Raw genomic sequence first — 25261 nt, 5'->3', positions numbered from 1 at the left:
GACATTGTTTGAAAATAAGCAATTAAACAAGATGAAGAGTTCACATTGTCTACAGAGACATGACACATACTGACAAAAGACAGTCATTAATAGCAGCAGAAAGTTTCGTTATAACAGATTGCGTCATGCTCAGTTTCAGCGAGCATTAAATTTTGTCATGAACAAATTAAGATTTGAGATGATCTTGCTTTATGTCTATGAAATTTATAAAGTAAAATAATGAGATGTGTGGGGAGAAAAACCCCCAATAGAAGAAAATGAATACCAAAGGGGGAGGGGTGACGTAAGTGTTGTAACCCGGACGTGAAATCACTAAGTCCTTCCTGCATCAAGACCGGCAAGATGGCGGCGGACACGCAGGTTTGTGTGGCAGGATTTGTAACCGTGCGCTATCTAATTTCAGAAGGACAATCATATACCATAGACAGTAAAGGCGTCGTATCACGGGCGCCGAACATATTTTTAACATCCATCGAGATACCGGGACAGAAAACTATAGGAGCTAACTAGCAAGCTGGTAGCTAGTGCTACGTAGCCTCAGTATGACTTCACGAGACTCAGCTGCTGAAGCTAACGACAACCTGTCCATACGAACACAGGACGTGTCTCTGTACACAGAGATAAGACAGCTGCTGTTTTATGTGAAGACTCTTCTTCATAGTTCTTCGGGGACTTTTAAGTGTTGCCATTAACATGGGTTGGTCTGGATTCATTTCAGTCACGCAAATGATCATGCTGTGTGATTGAACTAAGCCCCGCCCTCCCCATGTAATGAGCTAACTGATATGTTGTGAGTGCATGAGGTACACGGCACATTAAGTGTAGTCACACTGATAGTACGGCCAGTACCGATTACTCTGTCAGTTCATGTGAAACAAAACCAATGCCTTCATTATTTGGTTGGTTTCATTATGCCATTTTCAATATATTTCTAGAGAGAGGCTTGAATCCATAAAGAACATTTTAAATGTAATACATCTCTAAGGATTACAGTCCTGTTCCAACATTAAGGTCTTGAATACGATTGACTGCTAGAGCTGCGATAACTCGTCGACTTTTCTGTTAAACAGACATTCATTCACTGTTGATGAAGAAAAATTGCAAGCATTCGAATGTATCAATGAGCCTTTTTTTAATAAGTTTACATTCATAATTGGTTGGCCTTTGTAGCCTTCATGGTATATAGAAAATTGAACTTTGCTGGCTGAATTTTCACTGTCTGACGAATGAAGACTAGAGAAGTTTTTATTAGGACTGTAAGGACAGTTATCCGACTGATAGGTGGTGTCTCCGTCCACATCTCGTGTTGAGACAGGACTTCTCCAATTTTACATAGATTACTTCTTTTACTCCATAGTTACTGGTCATGAATGGGTCTTTAGAGTACTGGATCATTAACAGACCATAGCAGAAAATCAGCAAAAGTCACCAATCTCTCAAATGTGTCAATAAAACTTGTTTCCCTGTCTGCTCTGATTTACTCAACTGGAGTGATTAGACCTCTTCCGTTCTAAATGTGACTCTCACTACAGGTTTCAGACACGCTCAAAAAATTTGCTGTGAGTGTTACTACAGCAAGCGTGAAAGAGCGGAAGGAGATATTTAGAGACCTGAGGCAGTGCATTAAGGGCAAAGGTGGGGAACTATTTTGTTACTTATTTTTCTAAACTGCAGTTTGTTGGTTTACAGTGAGTTTCAAATAACAATAATGACTGTCTAAATGGTCTCTTTTAGAGTTACCAGAGCCTGCCATCAAAGGACTATGCAAACTCTTCTGCCTCACCCCACACAGATATCGGTAGGTTTATAGTGCACCTTAAAAAACACAAGGGAGTAATCCTACGCATTCTTGTTTTGTTTATTTTTTGTGTTTATGTCAATGTCCATGCTTCTCAGGGATGCTGCATCGCGCAGAGAGTTGCTCTCGGCCATTGCCCAACTGGCTGACAGTCAGCCTAATATCCTGGTAACCAGCCTCCTCCACTCCCTGATGAACTGTGGAGTCACCAGCAAAAATGGAGAGCCCAGGTACCTGAATGCTGCAGGTTTATATCTAGAATGTCTGCAGCTGTAGCATTTAATGAATTCCTGCGTGCGTTTAAAGAATTCTAATGCACCAGATGCACCATAATTGATCAAAATGTCTACATAGCACTGCCAGGAATATACTGTGTTTAACAGGCAGGTTACACTTAAATTATATCATGTAGTGTCTGTAATTTATTTATTTGAGTTAGGGCTGGGCGATATACCTGTTCATACCCAACACTGGTATTTTTTTCCGTTATGATATGAAGTCTAAATATACCGGTGTGTTTGATTACACAGCGTTCGGAACTCTGTGCCTCGAGGCACTGTTTCAGGTCGGACTATTTTCATTGTAGCTCTTCCAAGACATGGTGCGACCTTTGACTGTAGGTATACTATGGACAAACCTACTGTGACGTCACCCAATGGATACTGAACTTTGGAAATGAAGCCCAAAGTGAGCGGAGCCCACCGTTGCCATGTTGGATGAGCTTTACTCCGCCCACAACCGGATACTCCAAATATGGACGTAGTGTCGAACGTTTTTTTGCACTTACGCATGGGCTTCATCCCTCAGAGCCGGAGGTTGTCGTCTGGGTGCGACTGCGTCACTGTGAGGTATGGCAAAAATAGAAACTTTGCAGCAGAACGAGCTCCATGAAAACACGGAAGAACTTGTTCCATGAAACAAAACAAAAAAGGTGCTATGCCAGGTGTGTGGGTGTTTACGATGACCAGACGTCTCCGATTTCTGGGGAGAGCCCCCATTTTGAATTACCCGTCCCTCATCCCCGAATATGTCCACGATTTTGTGTTTTATGAATGAGAAAAAAAGTTTTGCGCACAGACTACAACAACCGTTATTACGGTAGCGCGTCGCGCTGCTATTTGACATTACAGACAAAACCGTCTTTAAAAGTCGCTGAACGTAGACTTTAAAATAGATCAGTAATATATGAAAAGAGGAGGCGAAGGCAGGCTGCGCTGCTTAATCATCGACCAATCAGAAAATAGCAGCGACCAATGAGCCAATTGGAAAATAGTATTTGTCGTTGCAAGGTAAAATAACTACGCCTTATACAAATCGTCAAAGGAAGGAAAAGTGCGTAAATGCGTGAAAATAAATGAAACCTTAATCGTCCCTGTTTCTTCATTTCATCGTGATAAGATTTAATTCTTTCTTCTTCTTTTTTTTTTTTTTTTTTTTTTTTTTTTTTTTAAAACCCCGAGCTGTAAATGTTCCCAGATTGAATTTCAGAACACTTTGTGAACATGTAATTATGCATGGAAAAAAATACCGTGATACGGTCAGAATTTTGAAAAAAACCGTGATATGGATTTTTGGTTATACCGCCCAGCCCTAATTTGAGTACTGTCACTTTATAGAATAAAAACCATTAAATGATGATATGGGTAACTGTGTTTGTACTCCAATAAAAGTGAAATATTAAATGCAATGTGTAAATAAATGAGTGTGTCTTAGACTGGGTAATATCCGTGTTCTAATGCTTGCTTTATTATATTTACAGTAAAAGCTCTGGCTCTGCAGCCTTCATCGGCTTATCTTGGACCTGTCTTTTAGTCCCCACCATGTTTTCTGCCCCAGAGAAAAGGGAAGGAGCCACCTGGAAGAAAATGGTCAGTGATTAAAAACTGTTGGTGGTTGGTGTATAGTCGGACTTGGGAGTTGGTTACAAGCTCAAATATCGAATAGACCTCACAGGTCAGTCATTTGACCCGGATCACAGTTTTATGTTTTCCTTTCTCAGGTGGAGGTTCAGAGCCTTTTAGTTGCTGAGGTGGTGGGCGGAGCCAAGACCATGGCTAAGAAATCAAGCCTTAAGAATCTCAGTCACCTCTGGAGGAAAGTGAGTATGAAACACACAGGCAGCATTATGCCCTATTTGCATGGGACTAGTACTACTTAAGGAGTTACGTTTCCTTTGCATTTCCTCTGCCTCCTTTTGCTTGAGAATTATGACGGCCGTTTTGACGGTTATAAATGAAAGTCTGGATAGTTGGTTGGGGGCTACATTCAGGAGGATATCACTACACAGCATGGGCACCTATTCTCTGAGAATCAAGCTCAAAACCTTCAGAAGAAGAACATATTATTAGTTACTTGAAAGTAACTAAAGCTGTCAGATAAGTTTCAAAGGTGCAACATTTACACCAGACATTCAGAATTTGCTTATCCCGTGAAAACACAGACACATGGGGTGATTTTTAAACCGCATCCCCATTCTTTGTGTTTTTATGAACAGTGTTGCCTTTTGCAGAGTTTTATTTCACATATTTTTTAAACTAATTTCCGATAAGCTGGCCGATATCCTGTTAACAAATACAATAGATCATCTTACAGCATGAAGGAATAGGTAAAGATAAACTTTTTCTTATGACCTCGTAAATTGATCTATTAGCACAGTCCTTCACTATCCTATAGCTGTATAGCAGCAGTTATTCTGCTAATTTTATTTCCCATGGTTACAGATAACTGACCCTTTCTTACTGTCTAGATAAAGGTCACAAGAATCAAGAGTCTTTTGCGAAAAGACCTTCGGCTTAAAGGAAAAAAAGAAAGGAAAATATGTACAGAGAAGATGTAAATAATGTAATAACAAGATAGAAGCTGTAATACACACAAGAATGCTCAACACGTTCTGTCATTTTGTTTGTTGTTACCAGAACCCTGGACTGGTTGATCATTACATCAGCACTCTGTTGTCTCTGGACCAGAGTCCTACAACTCTGGCTATGCTTGGAGTGTGTCTAGACTTCTGTGCTGCTCAGAAAGACAAAGCTACAATAGAGAAACACAAGGTGATTTTTTTCCCCATTGATCAATGAAAGTATTTAGTTTTGCATTTGTGGACTTTTAAAGAGTGCACAACCGTGTGTTTGCTGTTTTTCAGAGTGCCATGTTGGACCTCTACATAAAGTCGGTCCTCATGAGCAAGACAAAACCGCAGCAGCACATTTTGGACAAAAGCGGCTCCTTGTTGCGTCATGTGTCGCACTCCGAGTTCAAGGAGCTGCTGCTGCCTTCCATGCAGAAGACGATGCTCCGCAGCCCAGAGAACGCCATGCAGAGTTAGAAGCTTTCCTCTCATCTGATCGTGTTTGATACTTTTCTGTTTCAATCTCATACAGTCAATTAAAATACTGTTCATCTCTTCCAGCCATTTCCTGCCTTCTGTCCACTGTAACTCTCGATCTCAGTCAGTACGCCATGGATATTGGAAAGGCCATAGCAAGTAAGGCATTAACTGATGCTCTAACTGATGCTCTAACTGATACTTCATTGAGTGTATTGATGTTTATGATGATCGTGTTTCAGGCCAGCTAAAAGCCAATAATGCCCAACTGATGGAGGAAGCGGTCCAGGCCATGCAGAACTTGGCCCATCAGTGCAGCGACCCCACTGCTGTGCAGGACATCGTCACACACCTCTTCAAGATCCTCGGAGGTGAACTTAATATTTTTCCCATTTGACTCGAATCTTGTCCTGTTTGGTTTTGCTCACTTGAAGCATAAATCTTTTGTTTTCAGGGTCTGAGGGAAAGCTCACAGTTGTTGCCCAAAAGATGAGTGTGTTGTCAGGTAAGAGGCCTTTCAAACACCGAATAGTACTGGAAGTATTAGCCATCAATTTTCTCTGCAATGTTTTCATCTTGTTGTTGTAGGAATTGCCAGCTGCAGCCACCATGCTGTGTCAGGAACCTCCAGCCAGACTCTCAGCTCTGCAGTAACTGTGATGTTCATCCCCTATTTACAACAAGAAGGTATCGTCTTCCTCTCCCTCTTCTCAGAATCCTCTATTGTCTTTATAAACTCATGATGCCAGAGCGCTGCCTTACTGCTCTTTGATTGGTCACAGTGCAGTTTTTCAGCCTCCTGTTTGTTTTATTTTTATTTTGTCCAGTTCACGAGGGCACCTTGGTGCACGCAGTGTCTGTGCTCTCTCAGTGGAGCAGTCGCCTCACAGTGGAAGTTCCCGCTGCTCTGCTGGATTGGTTTAAGAAAGCTTTCACCCTCAAGACCTCCACCTCACTGGTTCGACACGCCTACCTTCAGGCCACGCTGGGGGCCTTCAAAGGTCGGTTTAACAGGCGACGTTATGCAGCTTGTTCTGTTCATCTCCTTTAACAGAGGTCAGACGTTTGATCGTGTTTGTTTGCCCTGGTGTTTAGGTGACAATCTGGCCCAAGCCGCAGACCTCATCCCCCTGCTCCTCCAAACAGTTGAGAAGGCTGCAGCACAAAACTCCCAGCATGCTCTGCTCGCGGAAGGGGTGGCAGCTTCTGTTCTTTTGAGTCGCCTGGCTATGCTGGAATCACAAGCAGGTGAACAGTTACTTCTTCTCACTCCTTTTACTAATTAACTGTTGCTGTACATGAAAAAAAAAGTAAATTAATTTTTTTTTGTGTTCTTGCTTCTTTAGAATCCAAATTCACCAGTTTTTGGAACTTGGTGTTGGATGAGAAGAAGCAACTGTTCACCACAGAGAAGTTCCTCTCCCAGGCCAGTGAAGAGAGTAAGGCTATTTTAAACACAGAACTTTACCAGCTTTAATTAATGTGAAGTTTAAAACGTCAAGACATAAAATGTTTTCCGTCTCTAGCTCTGCTCACAGTGCTGCTGCTCTGTGAAAGGCTGTTTTTGGACCATGCACACAGGCTCAACACCAGCAAGTCCCAGTGAGTACTTCTTTCTGTTCACATGGAAACCATTGTTTGTTTTGTGGGGACATTTCTTGAGCATAATCTACTGTCCTTTCTGTGCAGGAAACGTAGACACGGTTTACTCATAGTGCACACCTAATAACATTTCCTTCCATGTGTGACTGCTCCGCTCTGCAGGATGTATCATCATGCCACCGTCACAGTTCTGTTGTCACGGAGCTGGCGTGTGAGGAAGAGGGCTCAACAGACCATCAGGAAGCTGCTGTCCTCTCTGGGCGGATCCAACCTTGCCCATGGACTTCTGGGAGAACTCAGAGTGGTCATCAACAAACACAAAGTGATTATTCCGTGTAGGCTGCTGAAAAAAAAAAAAAATATTTGTTCTTTACTGTGTTTGGTAAAGTTGCTTGTGTTTTTTGTTCTTACTGTTCAGGTTTTACCCCAGGACGTCTTGGTGTCAGAGACTGGAGAGCTGACTGAGCTGGGTCGCAGCTACATTCCCCCTCGTGTCCTGCTGGATGCGCTGTGTGTCATTTGCTCCGCAGCGAGCCAATGGGGCGACCCAGCGGAAGCGGAGAATTTGGCCATGGAAATCCTCATAGTCACTCATCATCCATCCATAGGTAACAACAGAAATATGGTTTTTCGTTTTGTTGGAGTGGTATATGGGAGTTGCTCCCATTTTGAAATCTCACTTGTTCTGTTCATTATTTCTTTTCCCCAGTTGAAGCTCGCTCTGGTCTCTGGCCTGTTCTGCTCTCCTCCATGAACTTAAAGGCAGAAGAATTCATAGAGAAGAATCTGGAGGCTATCCTGCCACATCTGCTGGAGGTCAATGCCGACAACCAGGTATGGACATAACACACAGCTCCCTGTTTTGGATTTGCTGTTTCATTTACAGAAAGGTACTTTGCTGAGACGTAAAAACTTGGCTGATATATCTACTTTTATAAGTGATCAAAGGAGAACCAATAATCAATCAATCAGTAGTTCAAACAATAGTTCATTGATGCATGGAGGAAGTAAAGACTGGCCTATGTGTCTGATAAACACACGAGCTACTGTAGATCAAATGCTGAAAAAGTTCTGATAGAACACACAAACCAGTCGATCTGTGTGATGTGCTGGACAAACATCTCTACAGCTCCACCTTTCAACTTGCAGGACTTAAAGGATCTGCAGCCAGATACCACAGCACACCTTCAGATATCTAGTGAAGTCAGTGCCTCGATGAGTCAGGGCTGTTTTAGTTATAAACAGGAATATTAGGCAGGTGATCATAATGTAAAGGCTGGTTAAAGATGACAATGAAACAAATGCAACAGGCTCAGAGAAATGTTATTTCATGTGTCTGCGTGGTAATAAAATGCAGTAATCACACTAAAATGTCGTACCGAGTGTCTTGGCTGCTTGTTTTCTTCAAACTTGATCTACTTCAGGGCGTTGAATGTTTGTTGGTCACTTGTTTCTCCTCAGGCCGTGAAAAACGCAGTGGGAGCCTTGTCTGCAATCTCCCCCAACAAGCTGTTGCCACGTATCATCAGTCACGTCACAGAGGGGCTCTCCCAACCCGCTCTGCTTCTGGTCACCAGGGAGGAGTACGCCATCATGCTGACGCCCGAGGGAGAACTGTATGACAATACCATCATCCAGAGGTAACATGCAGCCACTGTGGATGTTTAGAATTAAGCAGTCATTTCCTGAACTTTGCGATTTATTTGATAATGTCTTCCATTTGTAAAATCGCTGCAGTGCCCAGAAGGAAAACACCAAGAAAGTAAACATGAAGAGGGAGAACAAGGCCTACTCCTACAAGGAACAGATCATAGAACTGGAGTTACAAGAGGTAGAGTGAACTCATCCATGCAGTTGTTATGCAGCAGTAATTGTGTTAAAGTCTGGAAACATTTTTTTTTTTTTTTCTGTTTTATTTGATCTTGTAGGAGATGAAGAAGAAAAAAGGCATCAAAGATGAGGTGCAGCTAACCAGCAAACAGAAGGAAATGATGCAGCTGCAGCTGGAAAAGGAGTCTGCGATTCGCAAAAAGCTTCAAGGGGTAAGAGACCAAGTCCACAAAATCAGTTCTTTGAGTGTTTGGGGCCTGTTTTTTTAACTCTTCCTTGTTTTGCTTCAGCTGGACGCGGAGCTTCAGAGTTTGGTGGGTCTGGTCGAAGCCGTTCTAAAAGAGAGACCAGCTGAGCTCACCAGGGAGCTCCCCTCTGTCCTCCAGGGTCTAATACCCCTGCTCAACTCCCCTCTGGCTGCCCCACGCATCCAGCAGGTGTTCTTGGACACCGGGGTGTGCCTCATGCCCAAACACCTTCATCATCTGGGTACATGTTCTATCTTGGTAGCGTATTGATAAACTGAGCTATACTCCTGGCTTCTTACTCCATTATCCCTTTGTCTCTTTACAGCTGTACTTGTGGGTCATGTGACTTTACGACTGCTCAAACCTGAGTGTGATCTGGACCAGGCCTGGGAACAAGAGGACCTGGACACAGCAACGCACCGCACTGTACAGCTACTGCATAACCACACTGTCCCCCAGAGAGACGGCAAGACAGGCGGTGAGCACAGTTCACAATGGCTTTGCACAGCTTTGTACAGCTGAAAAAGTAGCCACAAGATACTGTACAGCCACGCTTACTTCATATTGTGTTTTGTATATGTGTTCAGACTGGGAATTCTCACTTATTATAGTTTTGCCTGGTAGTCAGTCACATGAGGAATGAAATTAAAACAATACATTTCAGCACACTGATTAGGTTAGGGGCATAATCTTTGTATGAATGTATAATGAGGGTTCATCACAAAAAGTGAAACAACACACTTATTTGGAAGCTGCTGTGATCTGTCCAACCTCACTACCTCATAAGTCAAAAAATGAAGACAATACATAGTTATCCTCATAAAACATCCCCAGTTGATACTTGTATAAATATAATAATAATGTTTTAATTAAAATTGTACGTTTAAATATGCATATGAGGAATTAATAGGTTAATAGTAGGTCTGAAACAAGAAATCTAAAAACTGGATAAAGCCAGGTTATAAGAGTGAAAGGTTATTACAGAGGATACAAATAAAAAAAATACTGTCAATAGCCAAAGGAACCCAGGAGAAATAAGCTGTAAATGAATGGGGTCGTGAAAAAACAACCTTTGTATAACTCCCCTAGACAGCGGATAGGAATAAAGCTGGAAGGTTTGATGTATTTAAGTGCTGGTGAAGTGGAGGTTTCTGACTCAAGGTTGGGGGAATTGGTCTTCATGCACAGTAATTAATTCTATCCATTTTTATCAAAACCTGCTAAAGGTTGAATTTTTAAAACAATATGACCATGAAACTTCCCCCTGACCATAAGACTTACATTACGTTTTGTGACTTTAACTCAAATAGTATGCACTGTAAACATGCGATTGATGCATTATCTTGTTATGCACTAACTTGCACAAACTTCTAATAGACATCATGTAATAACACAAACTACATCCACAATGCCAATATTTCAAATAAAACCTTCAGGTATAAGAGGCTCTGACAACGATGAGCTTCTGACATCTGTCTCTGTGCTTGCTTTTTATTTTTTCCACAGATGTGTCTCCACTCTCGGCTCCGGCCTTTTCTTTCTGCTTCCCTCTCCTCAACGCAACACTGAGGGATCTTTCAGGCAGCACTGAAGAGACCGAGAACCTGATGATCAGAGCGCTGCAAGTCATCAACGAACACTCGCAGCTTCGGGCCAGCACAAACTGTGATGACATTGTTATAGACGAGGTAGAGACAAACATTTGAATGTTCTGTCTGCAACCTGCACACAAAGATTTAATTTACACAGTTCTTCCTTTGTGTACAAAAGCTTATTTCTTTTAATATTTGTTCTTTTTTTCTTGTCTTAGAACGGCCCAGAACTGCTTCCACGTGTCAATATGCTGGTGCTTCTGACCAGAGTTATTTCCACAGCCACTCCCAGACTTCAGGTGAATTAGAGCGTTACCTCGGTTGGGTCTCCTCAGATAAACTGAGTCGTCCATTCCTACACACACAAACCCTGCTTTTGTAGAATTGATTGGGAAAGGGAAAACAAAGAAAATGAAAAGGCAATAAGTAGATAGATTTTTATGTATTCTTTTAGTTATTTAGCTTTATATTTTATACATATTTTCTTATTTACATATATTATTTTTGTTGCCCTCCTGTGACTCCATCAAGTACATCCACCGTTCTCATTTTCACTGTGGTATTAGTGGATTTTCAGTATTCCTTTGTTTTTATTTATTCATTTTTTGTGTCCTAATATAGCAACATGGTTGGCAGTGTTGCTGCTTAGCCCTGTGATGTGAGACTTTTCACACTGTGTGTTTCAGGTTTTGGCGTCTCAGTGCCTGACAGCTTTGTGCGCCAGTGCTGGAGGAGATGAAGGCTGCACTGTGGCAGAGCAGGCTGAGATAGACGTCCTGCTCAGCGCCCTGCTTTCACCCTGCTTCTCTGTCCGCGATGCGGCCCTTAGGGTGAGCTGAAAGACAAATTTAACAAACTCAGAAACCAGTTTTAATGCCGCCTTTGAATGGAGCTCAGAACCTTGTCATGGGAAGTCATGTGCACAAAATACTCGGTATTCAAATGGTAACATAGGACGGAAGTCATGAGAATAACCGCTGGTGATTGTTGGGGTTTTAAAGCGACCAATGCGGTTTGTACTCGTACATTTTATGAAGCTACTAAGAAAATTATACAACTAAACTGTATAACGACACCATTTGAAGGAAGCGATGTCATGATGGAAGAGCTGCTTTTAACACATTTGTCTGGAAACCTCAGACAAATGATGTAATTCATGTGTAACTACATCAGCTGCTTTGTGCATGCATAATGACCTGATGTTGCTTGTGCTCAGGGGCTGTTGGAGATGGAGTTTGCCCTGCCTACAGACAGCTCAGAGGCCAGTGGGATGAGTTTGCTGCGAAGGCTTTGGGTTGCCAAGTTTGACGTTGAGGAAGAGGGGAGAGCCTTGGCTGAAAAGTATGTAATATAGGGGTTCTTACTCCTTTCTTCCTCTAGCAGAGTGCTCCCTTTCTACCAAAAGACACTGTTTAATAAAAGTGTGTTGGAAAATCAATGTTTTTTGACATTTATGTCATTTAAAAGATGACTTATGCTTATGTAAACTGCGTCGCAAACTCTCTAACTGTATCATTTTCTTGGCTTCTCCTTCCTCCTCAGACTCTGGGAGTCTCTGGGTCTGGAGTTGGTCCCTGAGCTCTGCTCACTGCTGATTGGAGACGTCACCCACCACGAGGAGGCCATCCGTTCTGCTGCAGCCGACGCTCTGTCAAGCGCCGTGTCCCAGTACACAGACCAGTCTGCTACAGTGCTCGGCCAGCTCACTGGGCTCTACCACGAGAAACTTTATGTAAGGGCATGCGCCGTGGCCACTTCTTTTTTTCATAGATTCCCACATGGATGCATTTTCTCTCATTGACCGAATATTGTTTTTGTCTTTTCTCTTCTACAGAGGCCACCTCCTGTGCTGGATGCTCTAGGCAGAGTTATCTCTGAAGCTCCACCCGACAAGTGGGAGGCCAGGTACAAGAAACCAGCATAGTTCAGCTGTTATTACTGATGTCTGCTCAGATATATGTGGATAGTATTTGCAAATAAAATGTTGGTGCCTGATGTTGCTCCTTTTTCCCCCCACATTTCTTCATCAGGTGTGGCATCGCTCTATCTCTAAACAAGCTGTCACAGTACCTGGATGAGTCTCAGGTCACCCCTCTCTTCCTCTTCTTTGTTCCCGATGCTCTGAATGATCGCCACACTGAGGTCCGCCGCTGCATGTTGGACGCTGCACTCTCAGCGCTCAACACTCACGGAAAGGTACCTCTCACTTCTATTCCCGTTCTTTTTTCAGTCAGCTGTGATTCATGTTTTACGATGCGCCTTATCTTCGGTACCTGCTTTATTTCTCAGGACAATGTGACCTCCCTGCTGCCAGTGTTTGAGGAGTTTCTGAAGAACGCCCCTCAAGATGCTAGCTATGACTCTGTCCGTCAGAGTGTGGTTATTCTAATGGGCTCGCTCGCCAAACATCTGGACAAGAGTGACCCCAAGGTCAAACCCATCGTAGCCAAGCTTATCACTGCACTCTCTACACCTTCACAGCAGGTAAGCAACCATCCTGCTTCCAGACTACATCCTCGCCCTGTGACTCTTCAGGGTCCCAGAGTCTGAAATGTTATAGTTAACCAAAGCTTTGTGTGTTTATTCCACTCTAGGTCCAGGAGTCTGTGGCCAGCTGTTTACCTCCTTTGGTCCCTGCCATTAAAGAGGATGCTGCAGGGATCGTACGAAACCTGTTGCAGCTGCTGCTGGAGAGCGACAAATACGCTGAGAGGAAAGGAGCCGCGTATGGACTGGCTGGACTGGTCAAAGGTCTCGGGATCCTGGCGCTCAAACAGCAGGAGATCATGACCACACTAACGGACGCCATCCAGGATAAGAAAAACTTCAGGCGGAGGGAAGGTCAGTATAAGTACTGATACATGATACAAGAAGCATACTGACACTCAAAACTTCAGCAGCAGGAAGTGTTTTTGTGTCAGAAATGAAGCTGATCAGCAGTTTGTCTTTTGCAGGAGCCCTGTTTGCATTCGAGATGCTATGTAACATGTTGGGGAAACTGTTTGAGCCGTACGTGGTCCATGTGCTGCCACACCTCCTGCTCTGTTTTGGAGATGGAAACCAGTATGTTAGAGAGGTGAGCAGACGGGTCATATCCCAAGTCCACTACATCTGCATTAGTGCCTCTCATAGGTGGTCAAATTAAAAAAATAAATAAACGTGAATCTTCTTTCTAAATGTCTTGCTTTATATTATTAGTTGTATCCTCCCTGTTTACTTACTCTACGTTCATTCCAGGCTGCAGATGACTGTGCTAAGGCTGTGATGAGGAACCTGAGTGCCCATGGAGTGAAGCTGGTCCTGCCTTCCCTACTCGTGGCCCTGGAGGAGGAGTCCTGGAGAACTAAAGCAGGTGAGAAACAGCTCTGAGCACAGGGTTGCCCTGCAGCTCTACTGTATGATCTTTCCATTCGTACAGTGGCGCTTTGTGACACATGGCTCTGTTTATTCCAGGCTCGGTAGAGTTGTTGGGTGCCATGGCTTACTGTGCACCCAAGCAGTTGTCCTCCTGCCTGCCCAGCATCGTGCCCAAGCTGACAGAGGTGCTGACTGACTCCCACGTGAAGGTGCAGAAGGCTGGGCAGCAAGCCCTCCGACAGATCGGCTCAGTTATCCGTAATCCTGAAATCCTGGGTAAGAGACTCGCTTCCAATGGCAATTTTGTCAATAATAAGAAACATGATGTGTCTGGTTTTGCTGCCTTGTTTGTTGGACTCTATTAAAGCTACAAACAAAGATGGAAAAACAAACTTTTGCTGGATTAAGATTCAAGTGTTTAAGTAATCTTAAACACCTGAATCTTTAAGTGATCTCTAATTACTCTTATTAAATCGGGGTTATAGTGTTTAAAAATATCAGTATTTATTCAAAGTTATTTTTGTCTGAATTAAATCTGCATTTTTTTTAAGCAAAGAAAAATATAATCCAGTCACTACCTCTTGACACGTTTTCAGAAATGTCTGAACGTTTGGCAACATAATTTTATGGAGGCTTGCGATAAAAAGGTTAATATTGTTAATTTTTGTGTGACCTTGACGTCCTGTCCCTATTTTAACAACTTCCTTCCTTCCTGTTCCCAGCCATCACTCCCATCCTGCTGGACGCTCTCACCGATCCATCTAAAAGGACCCAGACGTGCCTGCAGACGCTGCTGGACACAAAGTTTGTCCACTTCATCGATGCCCCGTCCCTGGCCCTCATCATGCCCATCGTTCAGAGAGCCTTCCAGGACCGCTCCACTGACACGCGCAAGATGGCCGCTCAGATCATAGGCAACATGTATTCCCTTACTGACCAAAAGGTACACAGAGCTAACCAAATACTACAACAGCCCATTCCAAAGACTTTAATCTTTTTAACTGTGTCGTGTATTTTCTTGCTCATAGGACCTGTCACCCTACCTGCCTAGTGTTATTCCTGGACTGAAGGCCTCTCTGTTGGACCCTGTGCCAGAGGTGTGTTTAGTCAGCAGTGCCACAGTGATAATACGTGAGATCTAAGTGTGTAGCTGAACCTCTTTTTGTCTTTAGGTTCGCACGGTCTCAGCTAAAGCCCTGGGTGCCATGGTGAAGGGCATGGGTGAATCCTGCTTTGATGACCTGCTGCCGTGGCTCATGGAGACTTTGGCCTCTGAGCAGAGCTCTGTCGACCGCTCTGGAGCGGCACAAGGTCGGTTCCTCTCAACGGTGTTTCTGATTTGGGTTTAATGTCATTCTAAAAACCTGTGCCGCTGAACAATTTATGTGATGTCATTTCCAGGTCTAGCTGAGGTGATGGCTGGTCTGGGAGTAGAGAAGCTGGACAAGCTGATGCCAGATGTAGTGCAGACAGCCAGCAAGGTGGACATCGCTTCCCATGTCAGAGACGGCTACATCATGATGTTCATCTATCTGCCACTCACCTTTGGAGATAAATTTACTCCCTACGTCGGGCCCATCATCCCCTGCATTCTTAAGGTACTAACTGCTCACAAGGCTTTGGTGCTTTTTTTTGCCATTTAGCCCCGACTGATTTTCCTTTCACCTTTCCTCTGAGGATATATTTGGTAACTGGAAATTGATGATTTTTTTTTGTCTATTTATTGTCTATTTCTTGTCTATCAACTATGCAGACAAATGCAGACGACAAAAAAAAAAAGGAAATTAATGATATTCTGAAAATAATTTTATCAATAACACTATATGTATAAACTTGCTAATTGTAATTTTATTAACTATTATTCCTGGACTTTTTCCCATGTTCTATTGTTTTATCTTAATGTATTACTAAAAGGACACGCTCCCTTCAGTCTCAAATTCTGAATATATAGTTTCTAAAATTGCGCTTTGTAGGGGTTTAAACCACTTCAGGTTTTTTTTAAAGTCCACTAACAAAGTTGCGTCGGCGTCAACACAGTAAAAAATAATGCGCTGCAACAAGGGAATCTATATTGCTGACCCGAACATATATTGTTCTTGTACAAAAGAAGCTGCAGACGGTTTTCTTTTCATTGAAGCTTGAACATGAGGTACTGTCGGCCATACCCCACATCAACACCATAAACGCTGTCAGTTTGACACATCTAAAAAAAAAAAAAAAAAAAAAACCCAGATCATATCAGGACTGAACATTAACACATGAGCTTATCAATATGTGCTCTGCAGATATGTATATAACACTGAATAGTACAGCCTGGTGTAAGAGTTGGGATAAAAAAAATATCTGAATCCTTTAGCATATTTTCCACATGAGCTTCATCTTTAGTGAAGAATTTCCACAAACTTAATGATCCGCTGTTAGTTTGCTGCAATGACCCACTGGCCCCCCCTCCACCTTTTTTCTCCGAGACGTCTGCTTTATTGTCACGTAATCAACGACCAGTCAACTTCCTGCTTAAAGCATCATGGCAAATCAGTAAAGTCGACTAGTCGGTTCAACTCCTACCAAACCACCTAACCAGAAGAAAAGGAGTTTATCCTGTGAGCTCGGATGTTAAGAACTAGGGCGTAGACAGAACTGCTGGGCATTGCCTAAGAGACTATTATCATCTGAAAGATTGACAGGGAGAAAACTAGACAGTTTAATACTTATTCTACATCATTGTGACGATCACATGTCACTGTATCATCTCTCGCTCTTGTCCACCAGGCTCTGGCTGATGAGAATGAGTATGTAAGAGACACGGCACTGCGAGCCGGCCAACGCATCATCAGCATGTACGCCGAGACCGCCATCGCACTGCTGCTTCCTGAGCTGGAGCAAGGCCTGTTTGATGACCTGTGGAGAATCAGGTCAGATTTAGATGCACAGAAATGTGTTAATAGTTGAGTAAATGCCACTCTTTAGTTCACTAATTGTGCATCTGTGCTGTGTGTGGTTTATAGGTTCAGCTCTGTACAGCTACTTGGAGATCTGCTTTTCCATATCTCTGGAGTAACGGGAAAGATGACCACAGAGACTGCCTCCGAGGATGACAACTTTGGAACTGCTGCATCCAATAAAGTATGAAGTCATTTTTATTCTTTAAACATGTACAAATGACACCAATTAATGTTATATCTTTTGTTCCCCCATGTTTAATCATGGCTTTGCTTTACCTTCTCTCTCCCAGGCTATCATTTCTGCTCTGGGTGCGGAGCGTCGTAACCGAGTCCTCTCAGGTCTCTACATGGGCCGCTCAGACACACAGCTGGTGGTCCGACAGGCTTCCCTCCATGTGTGGAAGATTGTGGTGTCCAACACCCCTCGAACTCTGCGAGAGATTCTCCCAACCCTCTTCACTCTCCTCCTGGGCTTCCTGGCTTCTACCTGCCCTGACAAGAGAACGGTATTACTCCTCTTCACTTTGTAACCATCATGGCCTGGTTTGTGTATTCCCTTTGGGTTAAAGTTCCCACACCTTTACTGACGTTGTTGTCAACTTGGTTTTAGATCGCTGCTCGGACACTGGGTGATCTGGTGAGGAAGCTGGGAGAGAAGATTCTTCCGGAGATCATTCCCATCCTGGAGGAGGGCCTGCGCTCCGATAAGAGCGATGAGAGACAGGGTGTCTGCATCGGCCTCAGTGAGATCATGAAGTCCACCAGCAAAGACGCGGTGAGTCGTACAGGCTGTTTGACACATTCTCACAGCACCGCATGTATTTAAAACTACTCATATGTTAATTTATGTAAATCACAAGATATTCTCAGCATTTACAAAACATCAAGGATATTAGTAAATTGATATGAAAACTTTTTCACAGTTTGGACAGATTTGAAGTATTGTTAATGTGATCCTGTTGTACTATAGGTGCTTGTCTTCTCTGAGTCGCTGGTCCCCACAGTGAGGAAAGCTCTGTGCGACCCCCTGGAGGAAGTCCGAGAAGCTGCAGCTAAAACCTTTGAGCAGCTGCATGCAACCATCGGTCACCAGGCGCTGGATGACATCCTGCCCACACTGCTCAAACAGTTGGTGAGCGAATGAGGACACAAGTGTCGTATAAAATCCAGAACCTTCCCATCTAAAGTTTTAAACACGATGAATGTGCTTTCCCAGGATGATGAGGATACAGCCGAGTTTGCTTTGGATGGCCTGAAGCAAGTCATGGCGGTGAAGAGTCGCTCTGTGCTGCCTTACTTGGTTCCAAAGGTAAACATTCATCACGTTTTCCCTTTTTTGGTCCTTTCTAGTGTCTAGCTGTGTAACTTAAGCATATGTCATCTGTGGTCGCAACAGCTGACGGCTCCTCCTGTGAACACTCGGGTGTTGGCCTTCCTGTCTGCTGTGGCTGGAGATGCTCTGACCCGCCACCTAGGGGTCATCCTGCCCGCCATTCTCTCCTCTCTTAAAGGAAAGCTAGGAACAGAGGACGAAGCCCAGGTAAAACCACCAATGACTCTTATTTCTTCAGTTGTTTTTGAGTCTTTTTTTTCATGTCCCCATAAAGAAATCTGTCGTCAGATCAGTGGCAAATCTCTGCCTGGTCTTAGATCCTACCATATAATCGAGTTTGAGGCTGACAAATGTTTTGTTCACGTCTTCAAACTAGAACACAATTAATTATTTCAGATCTCTCCTCTGCCTTTCCTGTGGAGTACCTCAAGGCTCCATTTTAGGCCCTATTTTATTTTCCTATCATATGAATCTTTTTCTTTCATTTTTATCTATACACAAACAACACTAATTATACCCGTTGCTGAAAACAAAATCCCTGGTGTCTTAAGTTCCTTTTCAACTGAATGCCAAAAGCTAATAAGGTCTAAACCATAATATAATTAATTTCCAGGAAGACTTAAACATCAACACGTTAAACTCTTTGTAGATGTTGTTGGTGTCTTGGATTTGTTTATAATGAGCTCCCTAAATAATAATTTTTTTTTTAGGAATTGTGCAGCTGTCAAACAGTGATCCTCTCTGTGGAAGATGAGGTGGGTCAGCGGATCATCATAGAGGACCTGCTGGAAGCCACTCGAGGACCCGACCCTGGCTCCAGACAGGCCGCCGTCACAATCCTTAATGCCTACTTTGCTCGCACCCGCCTGGACTATAGTGCCCACACACGCACACTACTGTCAGGGCTCATCCGCCTTCTTAATGACTCCAACCAAGAGGTCTTGTCTCAAAGCTGGGACACCATCAACTCCATCACCAAGGTGTGTTGACATTAAGAAGAGTGGAAAAAGAAAAAAAGACAAGTTCTTAGTTTGTTTCTTAATCAAAGTGAAAATATGATGTTTTGATTCGTTCCATAGAAATTGGACACGAGCAGCCAGCTTGCTCTCATCGATGATCTGCATCGAGACATAAGATCAGCAGCTGCAGATGTGAAGGGTCAACATCTACCTGGTTTCTGTCTGCCCAAGAAGGTAAGAAGGCTGTAATAAGTTACTAAACATCCTATACTGCATGTTGATTTCACTAGTTTTTCCACCTTCCACAATATTTCTTGTTGCTTCTTTTTGCTGAACAACTTCCCTTTCTTTTACTGTGACCAGTCATATGGAGAGGCCTTTCTATTTCTGTGTTCTACATCATCGGTTCTACCATGACGTTCATGTTTCTGTCTTAGATCATACCTAGAAAGAAGAACAAAATAATTATGAACATTATAAAAAGAACACCCTGACAAAGGTCCTCTCTATTGTCTGCCTACATTTAGTTGCTTTGAGTTTCAAAGCTTTCACAGCTTATCATTGAGTGCTAATCATTTGCCAATCTGCATTAAGTATTTATATCACAACTGTCAAACAATCAGTCCATGATCAATAATACATGTTGAGGTCCTTTTTATATAACAAAATTGAGTCAGAGTCTTGGTTTCTGTGGATGGGTGTATAAATGGATGAATAAAAACTATTGTCAACAGGAAAACTCAACACGTTCAGTTGTCTTCGTTTTAGCTTTGTTTTTTAAATACGGCACATTGCACTCACGCAATTAATCAATGATTGAAATTACTGCTTTCCTCCGAGTCCTCCTCATTAGTTTGTGTTTTGATCTCTCTTCCTCTCTTTGTTTGTGTAGGGTGTGACCTGTATCCTGCCGGTCCTGAGGGAAGGCGTCCTCACTGGCAGCCCCGAGCAGAAAGAAGAGGCAGCTAAGGCATTAGGAGGGGTCATCAAACTCACATCCCCTGAGGCGCTACGGCCCTCGGTCATCAACATCACCGGACCCCTTATTCGAATCTTGGGAGACCGCTTCGCCTGGACAGTGAAGACTGCTTTGCTTGAGACTCTCACCCTGCTGCTGGCAAAGGTCTGTAGCTGCATCTCTGTCACTCAGCACTTGAATCGTAAAACATGGTTAACAAACAGAAGGCCTAGTCACAGTGTTTGACTGAAACTTCTCGACTGGGCTTCTCCTCTAGGTGGGCATTGCCCTCAAGCCCTTCCTGCCCCAGCTCCAGACCACCTTCCTGAAGGCGCTGCAGGATTCAAGCCGTGCAGTGAGGTTGAGAGCTGCAGAGGCTCTGGGCCAACTGGTTTCAATCCACGCCAAAGTCGACCCGCTCTTCACTGAGCAACTGGCAGCGATCCGTAACGCTGAGGACTCTGGAGTCAGGTGTGCACCAATTCCATAAAACTTGATACTAAATCAGCTACAAAATACATCCCAAATAGGAAAGGAAATGTTATTCAACATGCGTTGTCTATTTTGGAAGTCTGATATCAATAGCTAAAGCTGCTCTTTCTAAAAATGGGGACATAGGCACAAAAGTTGACAACATAGTCTTAAAATAGTGTGAAATCAATGAATTTTGTTGCGTTGTAACAGCACATGGTTCTATTATATTTGTAGTCAGTGGGCTAGGCTAAGTAACAGTAACACTTTTAGTAAGATAATCCTTTAATTTGTCCCACAACACTTAACTGCATCCTTCAAAATGATCATCCAGTTTAATTAGCACCTTCCCCTCACTGATTCAGCGTAAACTGATCATTATAACATGATTTAGTTATAGACTGTTATGCAACTGTAGCTAATAAACTGGGAAGTGAGTGTATGTCTACTCCAAGAGATAAAAAAAAAAGTCTCTGCATTTCACACTGATATTATCATGGCTTTTTCATTTTGCATAGAATTTGCATTATCTATTATCTAGTTTAGATAAAATACTGTAAATCCTCTCCTTTACTCCTTCATTAGATGTCCACCAGAGAGCACTGACAAATATTTTTGCGACTGTCCTACTTATTACATACCTTCTGTCACGGTTTCATTTTGTATTGGCTTTGTGTTTATGCCAAAAGCACAATGCTTCAATCACTATGGATTTGTTTTTTTTAGTGGTTTGGTTCACAATTTTAACCAATTTAGATATAAAAGCTACTGTTTTGGCATTCACATCATTCATCATCCTCATTACTTGTGTTCTCAGGGAGACAATGCTCCAGGCCTTAAGGTTTGTCATCCAGGGGGCTGGATCAAAGGTGGACCCAGCCATCCGCAAGAATATCACCACCACATTACTAGGCATGCTGGGACATGATGAGGTATGTAAAAGGAGCAGATGCCTTGCAGCTTCAATTAGAGCTGAGAAGACTTCTTTTTAAAATCTGTGGCAAAGTATTCACCTTTCCACCACTTTTCCTGCAGTAGTTATTGAAGACATTAAGCAGTTCATGATTCAAATAAAGCATAATATACTTCAAGATATCACACACAGTTCAACTGGGTTGTAGTTTCCTCTGTGATCACTGTAGAAAAACGGAAGTCTGACAGAGAGGATGTGGTTTTCTGTGAAGGTGGTTTTTCAAGCCTCCATGTCAGTTTGAGAATAAATGACGCAGAACCTGTGTCTGTCTGACTGTCTGATTGGCGTGTGCTTCTGTTTGTGTGCCTGCAGGATGCAACTCGTATGGCCTCAGCCGGCTGTGTCGGTGAGCTGTGTGCCTTCCTGTCAGAGGAGGAGCTGAAGAGTGTGTTACTTCAGAATGTCTTGGGTCAGTGTTCTTATGAAAAGTCGTCTTAACACACCAAAAATAAATGCATTATGTCGACTTGTCATAGCTGATGTCATCGCTAATTCCTTTTTTTTAGAATAACTCTTACCCAGCGGTAAACATTTAGACAGTTTTACTTTATTTAAATGCATGCACTTCTTTTTACTCATTATCTACTTCTCAGAATATGAAGCACACGAGATAACACATTTTGTACCTCCTTTAGCGGACGTGTCTGGTGTGGACTGGATGGTGCGTCATGGTCGTAGCTTGGCCCTGGCTATAGCTGTTAAATGTGCTCCTGAGAAGCTGTGTGCCAAGGAATACTGTGATACTGTGACCGAGGCCATTCTGGCCAACGCCACTGCTGACAGGGTGAGTGGAACGTTTGTTCATAAACACATACATTAGACTACATTACAAGCCCACCTTTAAAGGAATAGACAGCAGAAGACCCTATGAAGTAACAAAACTGCCCTAAAGAACTGGCCTCTCCTGATTAATATTGTTCGGTTCAATTTATTTGTTCTAGATGATCATGTCAGTGTGAAAATATCTGTGTACTTGAATGCTCAATTAGAGAGAAAAGTAGCAGAGGGAGCCCTTTGAACTTTTGCGTTTTGTTTCGTTTGGTAACTTCCTTTTTTTCTTCTTTCTAACCAACCTTTTCCACACCAGCTAAGTGCTGGTTGGGAAATCCTTTTGGCTTTTGACAGGGCTGCCCTCATTTACAGTCATTATGCTAAACTAAGATAAGCTGACCATCTATTTGTGTATTGTGTATCAATCTGCTTCCTAAAACAAGTTCTGAAAACTATAAGTTATCACTATTACTAAGATTAAGCTAAATAATTAAAAAATACAATCTATATTTGTAGTATGTTTTCTTCAGCTGTATGTAACATCTGGGTCACCACGTGTTGTCCGTCTGTTCTTCTTCCAGATTCCCATAGCAACCAGTGGTATCAGGGCTATGGGATTCCTGATGAGACATCATTTCCGAACAGAGGGAGGCAGCGGTGTTTCCCAACGCTTCATCACGCAGTTTGTTAAGGTAAAAGAGAAACCATTTCATTCAACTGATGATCACATTCCATTAACTTCCCTTTTCTAAATTTGTACTTGTGAGGAAGCGAGGTGCCATTAAGTCACTGAACAAGTTATTCGCTTCCGTTTGATTCAGACTTAGTGCAAATTATTTGTAGCCTGAGAAGAGATGCATCTCCAGAGTTATCACCAACTCATAATGCTGCCTTCACTTACATGTCTAACACTCATTCTTTCACTATTTGCATTTCCTGTATTAGGTTGATAGCTTGCTAAACTGTTAAAATGACTTACAGCTAATGTTAACACTTGAACATCAAGCATTTTGTGTATCTCACTTCCCATGTTATAACCACAAGCTCACAAGTCTACAAGTCCTCTATAGCATTCTGCAGATACAAAATACTAAACGTGTGTATCAGTGATTTGGTCTTCAATGAGAATGAAACATTTCTTCCTCAGTTTCCTGGTTAGTATTGACGTTCTACTAGGGAACACATGGTACCAGGATGCACTAATATGGTTCAGGGACACAACGATGGGTTCAAGGGGTTGACTTGAGTTCAAGATTCCTCATGGACAAACAAGTCTCATCCATCCCCAACTTACAGAACTTAAAGTATCTGATGCCAACATCTTGGTACCAGATACCACAGCACATCTTCAGAGCGCTAGTGCAGTCCATGCCTCGGTGGGTTTAAGATGTTTTGGTGGCAAAAGGGGACCTAGAACAATATTAAATTCCTTCAAAATATTCACTGCTTTCTGAATACTGAAGAGACATGGAACTAAACTCCAAATAGAAAGGTTGGCAGAGAAAACACAACCACACAAATTGATATGTTGTGACATGTGCTGTCTGTGTGGTCCTGCAGTGTCTTCAGAATCAGTCCAGTGACATCAGACTGGTGTCAGAGCGGGTCCTGTGGTGGATTTTCAAAGACCCATCAATACCCGCCATGGAGACTGGCCTCATCAAGCCCGTACTAAAGAGTCTGCTGGACAACACCAAGGACAAGAACACCAGCGTCAGAGCCCAGAGCGAGTACACGATTGTGAACCTGCTGAGACTCCGCCAGGGAGAGGAAACCATGCAGGTCAGATATGTTTGTGAAGATTTGTAGATATCTACGTCGTGGTTTATCTAAAAAACACAGATAAAGTGAAGGCAACTGGAGTCGTCTTGTAGACTTTTCACCAACAGCCAAGTAGCTTGTTCTGTTTTAAATGACTGGTGAACGGGTGGGTGGGTTGGGTGTTTATTAGGAACATCTGTAGGTGTTGCTGACCTGATCATCACACAAGTTATTAATGACCCAGGACTGAACTGGTGGGTTGGTTTCCTGTTATTGCCACTGGTGGACAAAAACTCCCGACTCTTGGTGTGATCAGAGGTGAAACTCTTTGGGGACATATGTTAATTCTGTGGCGGGTAAATGGCATCTCTTTCTCCCACCTCTGTTCAAAGAGGGGGGTCCAGTTATACAAACTTTACTCCTCTGTCAAACCATCTGTCTTCTCTCTAAAATGTGGACATTGTTCTCCTCAAAAGAGTGTTCCTTGAACTTCAGGTGTGGGTAGTCTGTTTATTCCTCATTACATTGACCTACACACAAACCTAGACTCCCTGCTAGTCTTTGAGAACTGAACAATCCCGTTGGATGATGGTGAAATGTCTAAATGTCTTCTAAAAAAACCCAAACAAATTCAATTATCTTCATTTATTATATATATATATATATATATATATATTAGTTGTGCAAGACTATAACTTACAACCTTTTCCTCATTTTTGCATTTCAGAGTGTTACTGCCATTCTGGACACTGCAAGTAATGACCTACTGTCCGAGTGTCACCGCCGGTCTCTGAAGAAAATCGCCAGCCTGCCGGACTCCAATGAAGAGATCGATGACACCATCCTAACATGATGGAGCAGGACTAAAAAAAAATAAAGTGACATCCAGTAAAGTCAACAGAAGCTTTTCTAATGTATTAAAACAAATCTCCAGCACACGTGCCTCGCCTTCGTGGGGCTGAGGCTGAGATGTGCAGACTGGATTTCCCCAACAAGTTATTTTTTGTTTTGTTTTCTTTCTCACTTTAGTTCCATGATTATTTTAGCGGCCTTTAAGCCCAACTTCTTTATTTTATCTTGCAACGTGCAGGTTATTCTCCTGTACTGAATTACATTAGGAAGACACAAATGCCAAATAACATTTCAGTGTTTTGCTACTTAATTTTTACCGAAACTATGTCAAGCATTTAAGATGCCACAGTAAAGAAATCACCCCTATCTTTTGGTTTTATTTCGACTTTTGTGGGGAAAGCAACCTCTTGTAAGACAACAAATCGTTCTTATGTCAGCGAAACGGTTGTAAAAAGGCAATGCAAAATAAAAAGTTGATGATTTCATGTG

At 42.7% G+C, this 25261-nt stretch overlaps 1 protein-coding gene across 1 annotated transcript; it reads left to right on the top strand.

Annotated features, from left to right (window-relative positions):
- The first annotated feature begins 306 nt into the window (after positions 1-306).
- gcn1 (GCN1 activator of EIF2AK4) lies at positions 307-25257 on the top strand. The gene is made up of 57 exons (XM_047591578.1): positions 307-360; positions 1533-1635; positions 1735-1798; positions 1897-2028; positions 3558-3666; positions 3798-3896; positions 4714-4848; positions 4941-5118; positions 5208-5282; positions 5366-5494; positions 5578-5628; positions 5712-5810; positions 5951-6124; positions 6219-6371; positions 6470-6562; positions 6650-6725; positions 6888-7047; positions 7144-7333; positions 7435-7559; positions 8187-8365; positions 8463-8556; positions 8654-8767; positions 8846-9044; positions 9129-9281; positions 10310-10491; positions 10614-10694; positions 11082-11225; positions 11612-11736; positions 11938-12127; positions 12230-12300; positions 12426-12591; positions 12685-12879; positions 12990-13236; positions 13350-13471; positions 13633-13747; positions 13849-14028; positions 14475-14695; positions 14781-14849; positions 14925-15063; positions 15154-15350; positions 16522-16664; positions 16758-16875; positions 16985-17200; positions 17305-17469; positions 17665-17826; positions 17911-18003; positions 18091-18234; positions 18738-19007; positions 19107-19220; positions 19879-20109; positions 20222-20415; positions 21233-21347; positions 21701-21797; positions 22024-22172; positions 22741-22851; positions 23720-23941; positions 24648-25257. The coding sequence occupies exons 1-57, from the start codon at positions 343-345 to the stop codon at positions 24771-24773; spliced, it is 8016 nt and encodes a 2671-aa protein (XP_047447534.1). The 5' UTR covers positions 307-342; the 3' UTR covers positions 24774-25257.
- Positions 25258-25261: the final 4 nt, after the last annotated feature.

This window comes from Mugil cephalus, chromosome 8 (assembly GCF_022458985.1).
Source record: "Mugil cephalus isolate CIBA_MC_2020 chromosome 8, CIBA_Mcephalus_1.1, whole genome shotgun sequence".
NCBI lineage: Eukaryota > Metazoa > Chordata > Actinopteri > Mugiliformes > Mugilidae > Mugil > Mugil cephalus.
Note: the sequence above shows the minus strand (reverse complement) of the source record. Positions and strands in the feature narration are given on the sequence as shown.